At 42.0% G+C, this 14,163-nt stretch overlaps 1 protein-coding gene across 10 annotated transcripts in view; it reads left to right on the forward strand.

The window, feature by feature from the left end:
• LOC123320762 overlaps positions 1–14,163 on the forward strand; it is a 58,301-nt gene that overhangs the window by 11,115 nt on the left and 33,023 nt on the right. For 8 of the 10 annotated variants that reach the window (XM_044908171.1, XM_044908180.1, XM_044908177.1 and 5 more), the window contains exon 2: positions 1,919–1,957. The exons of the other annotated variants lie outside the window; for them this stretch is intronic. In XM_044908171.1, coding sequence (XP_044764106.1) covers positions 1,955–1,957 — 3 coding nt within the window. In that variant the 5' untranslated portion in view covers positions 1,919–1,954. The remainder of the gene's footprint in view (positions 1–1,918; positions 1,958–14,163) is intronic. 10 annotated transcript variants of the gene reach the window in all.

Genomic DNA, 14,163 nt, shown 5'->3' on the forward strand with positions numbered 1-14,163 from the left:
TGTATTTTTCAACACTTCTAACTGCTCCCGAATTTCTAACACGTCTTGTTCGAATTTGTCCTGTCCCGTGAAAAACATCCACACTTGAAATTCAAACGCACTTCATTCTTCCGAGCGTGGTAAAAAAAAAACAGTGAGTCATTCATTAATCTCTGACCCCTCCGTTCTATATCCGGAGTCTGTAACGTCTCCTATCCGGCAGCATCTCAAAACAAACAAACCGCTCTTTGTCTTCTGGAAAACTAACAGAATGGTATGGAGGAATCGATATATCAACAGATAGATAGTAGTAATCGAAATATTTGCATAATGAACCTCAACCGGTCAGGGTACAATGAACGATTTCTGTTCTCATTTATTATTTATAGACCTCGGGGCATATACGGGCGGGGTAGGGCATCCAGAAACATCCGATATGTCGAGGAGGAATTCATCTAGAGACCATAAAAACTCAAGAAGCATTACTCAACACAACATACTCTCGCAGATGCAACAGGCTAATGTGGGATTTATTCAGAAGTGCCAACAGATTCTTGGAAAAGTAGCATTTTGCATCTGAAGTGATTTTCCACATCAATTATTATGACATAACATTTGAAGTTGACATAGGGCAGAACCCTACTCTGGATAGAGCTTGCTATGTAGAGTATTCTCTGACTGTAGATGCATCGAACAGACGTATGGTGTCTAGATCCTGAACAAAGTAGGCTCTACATGCCATACGTTACATCAAGACTAAAAGACTGGAAATTTGGCTGCTGCCGGACCTGATATCACTCAAGAATAACACTCGGCGTTAGAACCGTAAACCATCAGTAGTTTTCGAACGAGATTCGGTATAATTAACATTTAAAGATCGTTCTCCCATTTCTAATAAATCGCTAGCGATATTGTTCCCATTCAGAGCCGCAATCTATTCATAAACCCATTCATGTGGCGAAAGAGAATGACGTGACATTTCTATTTTTGACAGGTCGAAGATTATGTATGTGGTATTGCATGACTTCACACGTTTTTCGACCTATATTCCTTACGTGGGGAGAAATCGAATAATAATTTTAGTACGAGTGTTTTCGACAAGTGCAAGACGCTGTTGAAATTGTCAATCCATAAAAAAACATTCGAATTTGCCAAACGAAAATATATTCTACACGGCGCTGCTTCTTACTCGAAAGTAAACCGTATTAGCCGATCTTGTCCGGATGCTGTAGCTCTTGTTCTTGCACACACACCCTAAAAGTATCTCCAGTACTTCCACTAGTGATTCCACGCTCTACTAACTAAACTTTGCGACACTGGTAGGCAGTTAGCAACTTCTTGTTGAAAAAAAAAGTGGATAAAATAAAGGTTATGTTTGGAAGTAATATCATAATTTGCAGTGTTGTCAGATCGATATAATCTACACAGCAGTCAACTTCATCCCAAATCGTCCAGTTTATTTTCTCGTGGCACATCAAAAGTGCCGAAAAATAAACGACAACATAAATTACACCTCTAAATACGGGTAATATGTTTCTCACGAGTATGAGAGGTCGTTTACACCGCAAGATGCAAAGTACCTTTGTCTCCGAGGCGTTTTTCTGGGGTTAGCACTCTTTTCTCACACGGGCACTTGGGGAACACTCATAATAATTAGTTTATCATTATCCGATGGATACATCCTAGACGTTTGAAATTGGTCCTTAATTGTAGATCTCTTGACTTTTTAACGCGGTGATGTACACTGGATATTAACAGAATTAACTCATTGTTGTTGCTCATTAATCTATAACTGTATTTCATTATTGCTTATGTACAATATAAGTATCTGTGAGATTTCTGAAAACGAAAAAACAATTTTCAGTGTCTTCTTTCTGTTTAAATTTACTGCAAGTTTATTGAATATTCTCCAAAATTGATTGAGATGTTTTTGTTGCAGGTAAATCAACATTTATGACCAAGGTGTATCCAGATCATGGTAATTATTCACATCTATAAACCGAATATTCATAAATAATTTCTGTTCAATTTCCCACGAATCTATACAGCGCAAAAATTGAAGAGGATATTCGAGAAAAAATTATTACCTAACTTAAATCAGGACATGTACAGGGTGAGTCCTCGACTCTTACAAATATTTCAACAGCAGATTCTTGAGGTCAAAAGAAACATTTTTTTCCCTCACCATTTTTTCCGGATCGGCTGGGTTCAAAAGATACAGGCTGCTGAAAAACCATAAAAAAATTTCATTTTTAGTTCTATCTCACAAACGGTTCTATCAAATGAGATGAATTATGGAATATACTTCTTTATTTATTTAATGAGTCTTTTTCGAATACAAGATATTACCCACGCCTTCCAGTTTTCTCATTATGACCATCAGGTGAATAATGAAATTCGAAAAATTGGGTACTTTGGCTGAATACAACTCTATTTAAAAGATCCACAGATGAGCAGTGTCACAGATTCAGCTAGTTATTCTGAAGGTAATTTTGTTTTTCCAAGGGTGGCCACAGCTCATTATGAAAATTTAAAATGGCTATATCTTTTTATCAGGGCTGAATCGGATCAAATGGTATAGGAAGAAAGTGTTTCTTTCGACCTCAAAAATCTACTGTTAAAATATTTGTTCGAGTCAAAGACTGTCCTTGTATTGCTTAAAATCATATTCTACTTGTGGGAAAGACCATTTTTTGCTAGTGATCACATGAAATAGCAAAATTATACTTTTCTGCTCCTCATTTCAACATTAAAGGGGATTGATTAATTCCAGGCATGAAAATTTCCGTTGAATCAATTAGAAATGCAGGTGTTTGTGCAAATTCCCATTTCGCACAGGCGGGTGCATCAATAAAAGTAGTTCAGACGACCCGGACCGAGTGAAATCCACCGCTGTATTACAAATTTATTCAACGATTCGCGCGTGGGCGTACAAGAGATTTAAATTCGCCCAGCAATGGAACCTTTTCAGATTTCGAACAAAAATAACTTTCACCGTACACTTGGAATAACCGGGATTCGATATCCATTAAACGGACAGATTTATCGAGTTGGAGCAAACGGAGAGACTTTGTTTGCATTGTGACATTTTTGTTTACACGACCACGAAGTTGTCGATGGAAGATAGGAGGTTTATCGGTTCCGAGAGGATTTCTGCAGGAAATGGACCTCTGGAATCGTTGCATTTGTGTTATCTTGGCTCGGTCCACGCTTAAAGTGAATACACTGCTCAACAAACCGAGTGGAATCGGAAGAAATGGTTGAAATATTTGTACGAGTGAAAGACTCACCCTGTATTGTTTATCTCTGAGCAGGTTATGCGAATAAAAACGTCTACCGTCAGTTCTCGCCTCAATTTGAAAACGTTCAATTAATGCGACAGGTACCACCGCCAGATGGCGCTTACGATAAGAGCAGAGAAGTCGAAAGCATTATAATTTATGCTTGAACGCGAAAAATACGCCATAATGCATGGGAATAATTGCTTTCTAAGCGGATTAAAATCAGGTGAACGCGGCCGTACAGCTGGAGGTGTTCGATTCAGTTATTTATGCCATTTCTTTATTTTTTCCCGTACCCGTTCTAACCCAGATACATCCCAATAAGTTCCTAGTGACCCACAGGTAGCATCTTAGTCGGTTCACGCATCGTCGTTCTTAACGCCACGTTAATTTTGGACGCCGACCAAATAAAGCGGGTTAATTTGGGTTCAACGAGGCGCTAACAATTAAGAAGTTCGAGAAAAAATTTGAATTCGTTAAATTTCCATCCTAAAACTTGGTTTGAGCCGACGATATCCTCATTGTGTTCTTGATAACTTGTTTTCTATGTTCCGTTGGCGTAATCGATCAAATCTTAACGTTTTATTTCGGTAGGATGTTAAAATATCCCATTTTTACACAAATTTGTTTGTTCCATTACCCAGGGTTGGGATTAAGTGTGGGACCAAGTACAGTCCATTCACTTTTATGAAAGTAGACGGTTGGCCTTGAAAATTTGACACATTTCATGCTTATAATACGAAAATGTGAGGTTATGCTGACCCTATCTTTTTGGGAATTTTTCGAAGGTCAACGTTCAGGTGGTTTTTCTTACAGGAAAACAACCGTAGATCTAAATGTGATACATATTCCGAAGGAGCAACTCTTCTAGTGATAAATCTTAGAATTATATCCATCTCGACACAACCGTTCGGTCTTGAGGAAGTTTTAACTAAACCCATCTTTTTGGGAATTTTTCGAAGGTCAACTTGAGAGTAGTTTTTCTTCCAGAAAAATTATCGTAGATCTAAATGTGATGCATATTCTGAAAGAGCAACTCTTCTAGTCATAAATCTGAGAATTTCATCCATGTCGGCGTAACCGTTCGATCTTGAGGAAGTTTTAACTGACCCAGTGACCCAATCTTTTTGGGAATTTTTCGAAGGTCAACTTGCTAGTAGTTGTTCTTTCAGGAAAATTATCCTAGATCTAAATGTGATACCTATTCTAAAGAGCAATTCTTCTAGTGATAAATCTGAAATTTTCATGTACCTACCTCCGTCTATCCATTTGGTCTTGACGAATTTTCAAATTACACCATCTTCTTCGGGGAGAAAAACTATACTTTGAAACTTATTCATATTCCAAGAGGGAAATGAAATAATTTATCGACATTCGAAAGAATATTCCTCCCATGGGGTCCATGGCTCCCCACAAGAAACGCCCTTGGTTGATGATTTGGCTTATAAACCCATGCCATAATTTTTTTCCTTCCAATTTTGATTCGGAGCGTGTTTCAAATTCTACTCGTGTATTCCTGGTGGAAAACCTAAAATATCACAATACGAATATATGTGTAACTGTCGAAATTGAAGTCCCCAATTTCGGAAACCTTTCCAAGCGTATTGATTACACCGAAACATATATACAACATTAATTTTGTTCTAACTCCGGTTATCGGTGTCCGGTGTTGATTCCACCTGACACAGTTCCCGTAATGGTTTTAACTGTTTATAGGTCGGTCGTAAATCGTTTATTATTTGATAAAACCTACACTTTATGTAGGTGACAACGGCCTGAGTACTCCTCGCGGCATAAGCTCTTTTATCCGGTAGAGGTACGCGTTGAATTCAGTACCAATCATCAATCGAAATGATTAATTTCGAAGAAACGCTTCGCTAGAACTGTTTCGACACAAAACGACTATACAAAATAATAAATGAAACTTCACTCAGATCTGCGATATCTGAAAATTATGAATCGCCTTTGTCATGTATGTGCCAGGTCTGTGCTACGCTACTTAAGTGGGCGCTTCCACTAATTTTTATAAAGGTTCGGAAAATGGAGTCTATGTCGTATAAAAGGTGTTCTTTTTCGATCAACACCGATACCAATATTCTACAATTCTCAGGAGAAGCCCATTTGTTAACAAAATAACTGAATCATTGAAAAGACAACGAAGACAAACTACGCTCACAGATATGTCACTGGGGGATGAATATATCAGCTTGCTGTTATCCGCTAAGCTGAGAGAATGTCACTCTCGGTTGAACTGAGACGTTTATACGAATAAGGCAGAGGAAGGATAGGTCGATAGGTGACAGAATAATTTGGAGCACCCCAGTACTTGAACCAACTGAATTGACACTCAATACCTTCTAACCTCCTGTTGGCGAGAAAATACTTCATCCACTGGCACAGACTCCCCGAAAAACCTGCCGGTTCGTGCAGCTCCTTCGACCAGATATGACCCCTCCGACCCCAATCATCGACGCCCACGCCCACCTGTACGTGGGATTTCCTCCGCCACCGGACGCGCCCGTAAATCGCGTCTGGACGCCGCCGAAGCTACCGATCGATTCTGGGTAAGACCGGAAATGGGAGAAAATGCAGCCGGACTCGAATTCAAACTTCCAGCGTATATTGCCGTTCGTTGGTACATCCATATCCCCCCGTGTATCTGAACGAGAGGGAGTATATCCAAGGGTTACTTGTGAATTTTATAAATTACGCGATAGTTATGGTCAACAGGCTACTGGAATGAAGAGTTTCAATGAACTAAAACATCCGAGAGGGCTTCAACGATTCTAAGTCCTCATTCCTCCTATAATTTCCTCCAAGATATTGCTTGGGCATTCTAGAGTTTCCTTTTCCACATAATCTACACTGGTCAGTTTCTGAGCCCATGCTTCCTTAGGCGACAATGTCCTGTGAAGAAGCGTAACTTATTCTTTCACAGCCCATTTGGGTGATGGTGGGACTGCTGAAATGGCACTGTCAGTAACGAAGTAACAACCAATGATCATGAGGATTCTGGATACTGAGTTGTCAAAACCATTGAGGACGTGTAGGGTAGATTGTGGATTTTAAAGAATACGTATTGCGTTGCACTGCTTCAAGGAAGTTTCTTGGTTAGCATTCTGTAACCAGGTGATCTGGAGTTTCATTCTCCTCCCCACAGAATCTGCACTGGTTAGTTTCTGCTAGATACATTCTCATTAGAGTGCATGGGAATGTTCTGTAAGGTGCAGCGTACTCTACTATGCGTACCACGGCATTGTGGTGTTGAAAGAAACTGAGATATAAGCCCTTTGAAGAGTTATCTAGAATGTTGTGGAAGTCTTAGGTAAAACTTTATAGATAATGATTACGTTGCCACGAAATACCTCACCCCTACCATTCAACTTGATATAATGTCTACTTTCTAAATCTTCTTCAATTTTGCTTTGTGCGTTTTCCAGACGAGGCGTATATTTCTACAAATAACCCTGTGCCTTTTCAATAATTATCAGTGTTTAGTGAATATTCGTGACTTATTCATTTGAAATAAATAAGCCTTAAGAATGAGTTTATCGAATCATTGGTACAAGGATTTGATGTGAGTATTTCGATTCCTATTCATATTCAGGTTAACACCTGCTGGACCTGAGCCTTCCTGTGGGCTTGGGAAATACCAATATAAAGCAGTGGTCCAACAATGGGAGTTGAACAACAGAATAACCATCTGGAGAAACACTCCTGGACTAACTCACTCAAAGAAATTCGTGATGATTTCACCGACCTACACCAGAAAACTGCTAAAGCTGTCACGAGCTGAGCTTCGGGTGATGGTGGGACTGCTGACAGGGCACTGTCGGTACAAATATCACTTGAACTGCATGGAGAACTCAGCAGATGAGATTTGAAAGCTCTATGGATCAGAAGTAGAAACAGCTGAACATATGGTATGCAGGCTCAGAGCTGGCTGGCCTAAGAACCATTCATATCCAGGACGGGTTGGTCCTGGATACTCACGAGGTAACTGCCAAGGCCCCTGGAACTTGTAGGTTTTATCAACACCATTGACGACCTCTTTGGGTTCCTATGAATGAGTAGGGTAGAGAACAAAAGATCTACATGGTCGCAGATCCCGGAAGACTAACTGAGCCATAACGACTCCGGTTCAAATAATAATAAGGTGTAGCATATTTTTGATAAGATCCAGACATGTCTTACATCTCGTAGTGTTAGAGTTCCCAAGGAACTTTTGGGAGTGTGCCAGTCTAGAAAGATTCCTAGATTAATACTTGTAGTTATACCACAAAAGGGTTCTGGGTCAGTGAAAGGAATTTTTGCTCCTTTCCTGGCAAGTGTATTGGTCTCATTATGCCCTAGTTTGTTGAGTTTCCTTAGTCATCTTTGAATCGAGGAACTGCGAACTGCTCTATGCGAGCTAAGTCACACTTCTGACTAACTTTATTACGTTTGGTGTAGTTGTAATGATATATCAAAGTGGTCGAAGGTCTGATAAGCTCCACTTCAGTGAAGAATATGCGGCAGACTCATCAAATCGACGTAGACCGCTTCACCGATTTCGCCTAGTTACCAAAAGACCACCTTCAATCTGCAAGTCCCTACCAGACAGCAAAGAGGCATTTTTCCTTCGATACCTCGGTAAGTATCGGACGTGGAACGACGGCTAAAAAAATGACAGCCAGTCAGTCACGCGGTCCGAACATCGTGCCCGCCGAGTCGTGAAGAAATTAATTCACGAATCTTAATAGGCAACTATACGTAGAACGGGGAAAGTGGCGAGCATCCAGCCGGGACGGTCAACAGATGATCGGTCTTCAGATATGAAATATGGAACCCCAGCAGACGGTTGATGGGCATGGCGGGAGAGGGTCCCTCGCCCTTTCCCATGTAAAAATGACCTTATATGAATGATTTTAACGAGCCGCTGCACCTTGCACTTCTACGGCTGCTGATTGAAGTGTTATTATTATTTCAACCGGGGTCGTTGTGGCTTGGTTAGCCCTTTGGGTCGAACTGCGACCATGTAGATCTTTTGTTCTCTACTCCACTCATTCATAGGAACCCAAGGAGGTCGTCAATGGTGTTGATAAAACCGACAACATCCTTAGGAGCCTTGGCTGTTACCTCGTGAGTATCTAGGACCGGTTTCCCCATATGAATGGTTCTTAGGCCAGCCAGCTCTGGACACTTGCATACCATGTTCTCAGCTGTTTCTGCTTTTGATCTACAGAGCCTACAAATCTCATCTGCTGACTCTCCCATACGGTATAAGTGATATTTGTACCGACAGTGCCCTGTCAGCAGTCCCACCATCACCCCAACCTCAGCTCGTGATAGCTTTAGCAGTTTTCTGGTGTAGGTCGGTGAAATCATCACAAATTTCTTTGACTGAGTAAGTCCAGGAGTGTTTCTCCAGAGGGTTATCATGTTGTTCAACTCCCATTGCTAGACCACTGCCTGATATTGGTATTTTCCAAGCCTACAGCAAGGCTCAGGTCCAGCAGGTGTTAACCTTGATGCTCTTTTTGCAAGTTCATCGACTTTTTCATTTCCTTCAACACCACAACGCCCTGGTACCCATAGTTGAGTGTTAAGTTATGGAAAAAAGCGTCCCAACAATAGTATTGCCTCTACATCGGTCACCTGATGCTTCGACTGTTTCCCGAAGGGGATGAAGAAGTTACAAACTCAATTTCTCCTTGACTTTCACATAGATACGTTCAGCCTATGAGGAAACGATCTCGGCCACGTCAACTGGACCGACGGGACGTTCTCGATCGTTTGTTTTTTTTACGTTCCCTTGGCCTACTAGATTCAGCCGGAGGAAAATATATCCGCCTACAGGCAGCGGCGAAAAATCGCCTCATTGTCCACGTTGAACGCGCCATTAGCGACGTCGCGTAGGAGTACCACGTTCGTAAAGCTCCTCGAGATGATAGAAGCTGATAGCGTCTCGAGGTATTCGTTGACTGTAACGAGTGACATCGACATTGTTATGTACGTTCCTCTGATCTCCTTCGAGCCGAGAATAAACGATCAAAACTTAACTAGAAGCATCACACAGTGAAAAAAACGTATTTCGAAAGCCTTAATGTTGACCAACCCTTCCAATTCCCCTCTCCAACTAATTTTCCCACAGTTTTTTCGTCTTTTATGGGAAACGCCAACTTGATTGATTAACACGACAGTCGGGGTGATTAAAACAAGTCTCGACGAGAGTGAGCGATCCCAACGTCCCTCTGTCTTTGTTTACACAACCGTTCGTCCCCTGTCCCGCCCTTTTTTACGCTTGCATCCCCGATGTATCAGATACCCATACGTTGCTCTCTTCGGACATGCATTTGGGGTGCGATAAACGGGTCCCCAACATTTTAAGTATTCAACGCAGTCGTAAGAACTCTCTCTCTCTGTCTCTCTGTGAGTGAAGACTGGATGTTCTTGTTGGTCTGAGATGCGAGGGGTGGTTTTTCACTTGTACGAACTTCGCAATGCTGTCATTTATTGATCTGTGGGGAAGATACGTGCTATAACACTAATTGCGGTATGATCTATCCAGACAGCCACCTCCATAAGAATATTATTCAGCTGTACACAGAAGAAGCTGAATTTTTGATATCAAATCTAAGGAGCAATTCTTCATTTGGCAGTTACTTTTCAGGAAATTTCTACTACGCTTTCGGAGAGATCAATTTTCTATTATAATTAATTAATTGGCAGTCATACGAAACGATTCTATGAGCTCATTTGTTGTTTATACAGTATTCGTATATGAAAGAAATTTAGTGCCGTATCTTCCATCTGCAAAACCGTTCTTCTAGTTCATTCAGATGAATTTGCAGTGTATCATTGCTTCTCTGAAATCTCCGAGGTGCCATCTGCAAAATATTCCCATTTGTGGAAAGGTTTGTCATATGCATATCTTATAAAAACTGCCCCAAAACGCTTCCTTGGTCCTTCCAGACTGTCATCTGTCAAAAATGACAGATGTCAGCCATCATCTGTCAAAATGACAGATGATACCTCTAAATCATACATAGTTCTAGGTGGAAATGGCCACGAAAATCCGATTCTCAAACGTCTAGTGACACTCGGGCAGTGCCGTGTCAAGTTACCATCTTTCGCGATACGATATTAATGGCCGAAATCTGCCACATCCGTAATTCTACCCGCGGATCGACGTCTTCGCAACATTTCTTCCAAACCGTCCAATCTGCCTAAAAGCGTCACCGAACGAAATTTCCATTATCGAGGAACAAACACTAAAACGAAATCAGACACTGACCTCGCGCAAGCCTAATGCACCGATGGCGGGGCCGCTCGCCTCTCGGCTTAATCGCTCTTTCCGATCACGCGAATCGGATATATTATCGTCGTGGACCTTGACTCCGTCGAGAATAGATCGGCGACCGCGTTCGCTAAATTTGTACGGGCCCAAATCCGACAAGGTGAGACGATCGTCGATTATTTCACCTGCCGTCGATAGGAAGACGTACGTGTTTGGTTAGGTTTGCGATACTGCGACACAGCGAAAGCTATTTTGTCACGATGGTTCGTCGGTTTACCTTCGAAAACCCAGAAATGAGAAAGATAAGGGCTGCTTATGTATACCAAACCTTATACGCTACATTACTACCTCCAGTCCAAAGATTCACCCTGTTCATGCTACATTACTGCCATTTAGGAGCTTGGTTATTGAAGCTCTTATACTAAGATGAGATACCCTAGCAGAATTTCCTGCGAAACACTCTTTATTTGACATCCAGTGCCCTAGTTGGACACATTCGTATATCTCTAGTGATACAAACACATGCCAGCATTTGTATTCTATCGATGACTTTTCTCGTCTTGTTCTGACTTGTCTTGGCATACCAAACTATTGCCACATAAATTATTATCGGTTTCACAATCCTGACTTACATCCATGACAGTATTTTTGGGTGACATCCTCAAGTCCTACCAACTTGATACATCATTCGTCATATCCCTTTTATTTATTATTACATGTATCCAATTTTTCAGCAGTGTATATGACAATGTACCACCAACCAGATGACACCTGTCAACTTCAGCAGTAAAAACACACACCCCATGACCTCCCCCTCCCTCGAACCTTTACGAACGTCGCAAACAAATGAGTACATTGGCTCATCCGGTAGACATAAACTTTCGGGCATCGCGCTCTCTTACCCGACGTATCAGAACATCGTTTTTTCCCCCCCGAAGGAACTGATTCCTCGGGAATCGCATTTTCGAACGTATCGGGATGGAATAAAATCCAGAAATAGACATGTACACATGTTCGTTCTCGAGACAGACATCTTTATACGGTCTCAGCCGATGGAAATGAACTCGATACGGCCGATGTTTACGGCTTGAAGGCCGGCTAGATGAAAAGGCCGTAAAAGAGGCGTCGCGAATCCCAGGCGTTTATCGCACTCTGTCATTTCGAACGCGATCGACGTCAATTGACGTTAATTGAGGCCCTACTACAGATGGAAGAGGCATGAACTTGCTGGAAATGCAGCGCGACATCAACACTCGACATTTGTATGTGTAATAATTATTTGGTTGGACCAAGAATACTGCCCTGTGGAACTCCAAGGACTTAGGAATAATATTTGTACCGACAGTGCCCTGTCAGCAGTCCCACCATCACCCGCGAAGCTCAGCTCGTGACAGCTTTAGCAGGTTTCTGGTGTAGGTCAGTGGAATCATCACGAATTTCTTTGACTGAATAAGACCAAGAGTGTTTCTCCAGAGGGTTATTCTGTTGTTCAACTCCCATTGTTGGACCACTGTCTTATATTGGTATTTTTCAAGCCCACAGAAAGGCTCAGGTCCAGCAGGTGTTAACCTTGATGCTCTTTTTGCAAGTTCATCGGCTTTCTCATTTCCTCCAACGTCACAATGGCCTGGTTCTATAGTAGAGTCACTGTTTTGCCTAAGGCCAGTTGCTTTATGGTATTACGGCACTCCCATGTCTGCAGAGATCTCTGGCAGTGTGATCCCAAGGACCTCAACGTGGCCTGGCTGTCCGTGGTGATATAGATATGCCCCACTTTTCTTTCTGATTTTGATCCATCCGTAAACCACGTGGATGACATTTTGTCCAGAAGATTTACGAAATTTATTGCACTAGGACGGTCAGCTATGACCGTTTCCAAATCGAAAATGATTGGCATTACATCTGATGGTTTTGCCAAGAGGTTTGAGTCCAGTGGATTCGATATGCTCATATGTCCAAACCAGTTTCCGGATAGGAGATTCCCGTTAAGGGATATTCTTATTGCTACTAGCAAGCTGCATTTCCTCACATGTAGGTGTAGGGGAGGCAGGCCATACTTGATCTTCCGTAACACCAACACAGGCCAGCCTTTGTAGTTTCCACCATGCAAGAGACGTATACGTGACAATAGGGCGTACTACCTGTGTAAAGCCATAGTACCATTTTTGATTTGATGCCCCAAGTCTTTCCAAAGTGTCTTTTGCAAGACCACATGGCTATCGTGGCTCTGGAAAGAGTCTTATCTATGTGTTTTCACCAGTTGAGTTGGCTGTCCAGGTGGGTCAGGTAAGCGCTGTTAGGTAGACCTATTCGATACAATTTTGGTCAGGAGAGTCAGCAGGCTAATCTGTTTATTTTCATTTCCTAAGGCATCTGCGGATTTTAGCATCGATTTAGAAAACGACAAAACCTCATATTCACTTCTCACCAGAGATTTGCTTAACCTTTTTGACAGGAGATGAAGCTAACCTAACTTAACCAAACCTAACTGACAGGTTATGGCGCCACTGAACACGACTTTTTATGAGGTCGTCGACACTTCTGGCCGCTGTAGACGAGAAATATAGTCGATTAACATAAAATTAAATCCGATGCCTCCCTAAACGAACACTGAGCCACCACCGAAAAGAGCTGTTGGCGTCATTATACCGTTGTTGCCACACCAATATTCACCCATTAGACCCATACAGACGAAATCTGGACTCATATGTGAACAGGCAGGATCTCCAGCCATATTGGAGTCATCTTATCCTCGAAAAATACCATCTATTTCTAAAAGTACAGTATTCAGACCTAAAACTCATACCCCGGCGTTCGAGTCGCCGAAGAACTAGTCGAGGCAGTCTTTTTTCTCCTCACCACTCTGGTGTATCGTATAATCGAATCAATTTTTTTCGCACTTCGTCCATATAACCAGTTCTCGATCCGCGTAAAAGCGGACGGTCGTGTGGATCGCATTGCCCGACTTTTTAAGCCCCGTCGTCGTGTTTGTTTTTCGCGCAAAAACGGCCGCCTTCAACTTGTAACTTGACATTCGGCGGCCGAACGCAGGTCTGACATCTTGAATTTCTCCTGTGGACAATTTTGACGACTTCTACCTTCTGTAATATAAAAGACTCGCCTTTGAAATCACCCTGCACGACTAGTAACATTTTTCCCAGTCAACAGTACCCGGTGGAAATTTTAAGTAAAATCCTTAAGATATTCTCGCAACTCGTGAACTTAACAGTGCAGTAATAACGCAATATCTCGTACACGTTCGTCGATTCGCGTTCAGCGTTTCCGGTCATCCGATAGAATGCAGAAATATCTCCTTACAAACCCACATACCGTAGGAGCGAAATAGAAGCGCGTATAAATAACATTAGAACTCTCGCTCGAGGCATGTTCGCATGAAAAAAGCTCGGCCGCGTGGAAAGCATGGCCGACTACGATTCCTCACTACTCAGAACCTTCCCACAACGCGTTCCTGCGGGGTTGCCACAGTAGTCGCAGTTATGCACAGGGGTTTCTGGTCATCTCCATCTCCTATGGATTTTAGCATCGATTTAGCAAACGACAAAACCTCATATTCACTTCGCAACTAGAGATCTGCCTAACCTATTTGACAGGAGATCAAGCTCA

Source organism: Coccinella septempunctata, chromosome 9, assembly GCF_907165205.1.
Source record: "Coccinella septempunctata chromosome 9, icCocSept1.1, whole genome shotgun sequence".
In the NCBI taxonomy this organism is placed as follows: Eukaryota; Metazoa; Arthropoda; class Insecta; order Coleoptera; family Coccinellidae; genus Coccinella; species Coccinella septempunctata.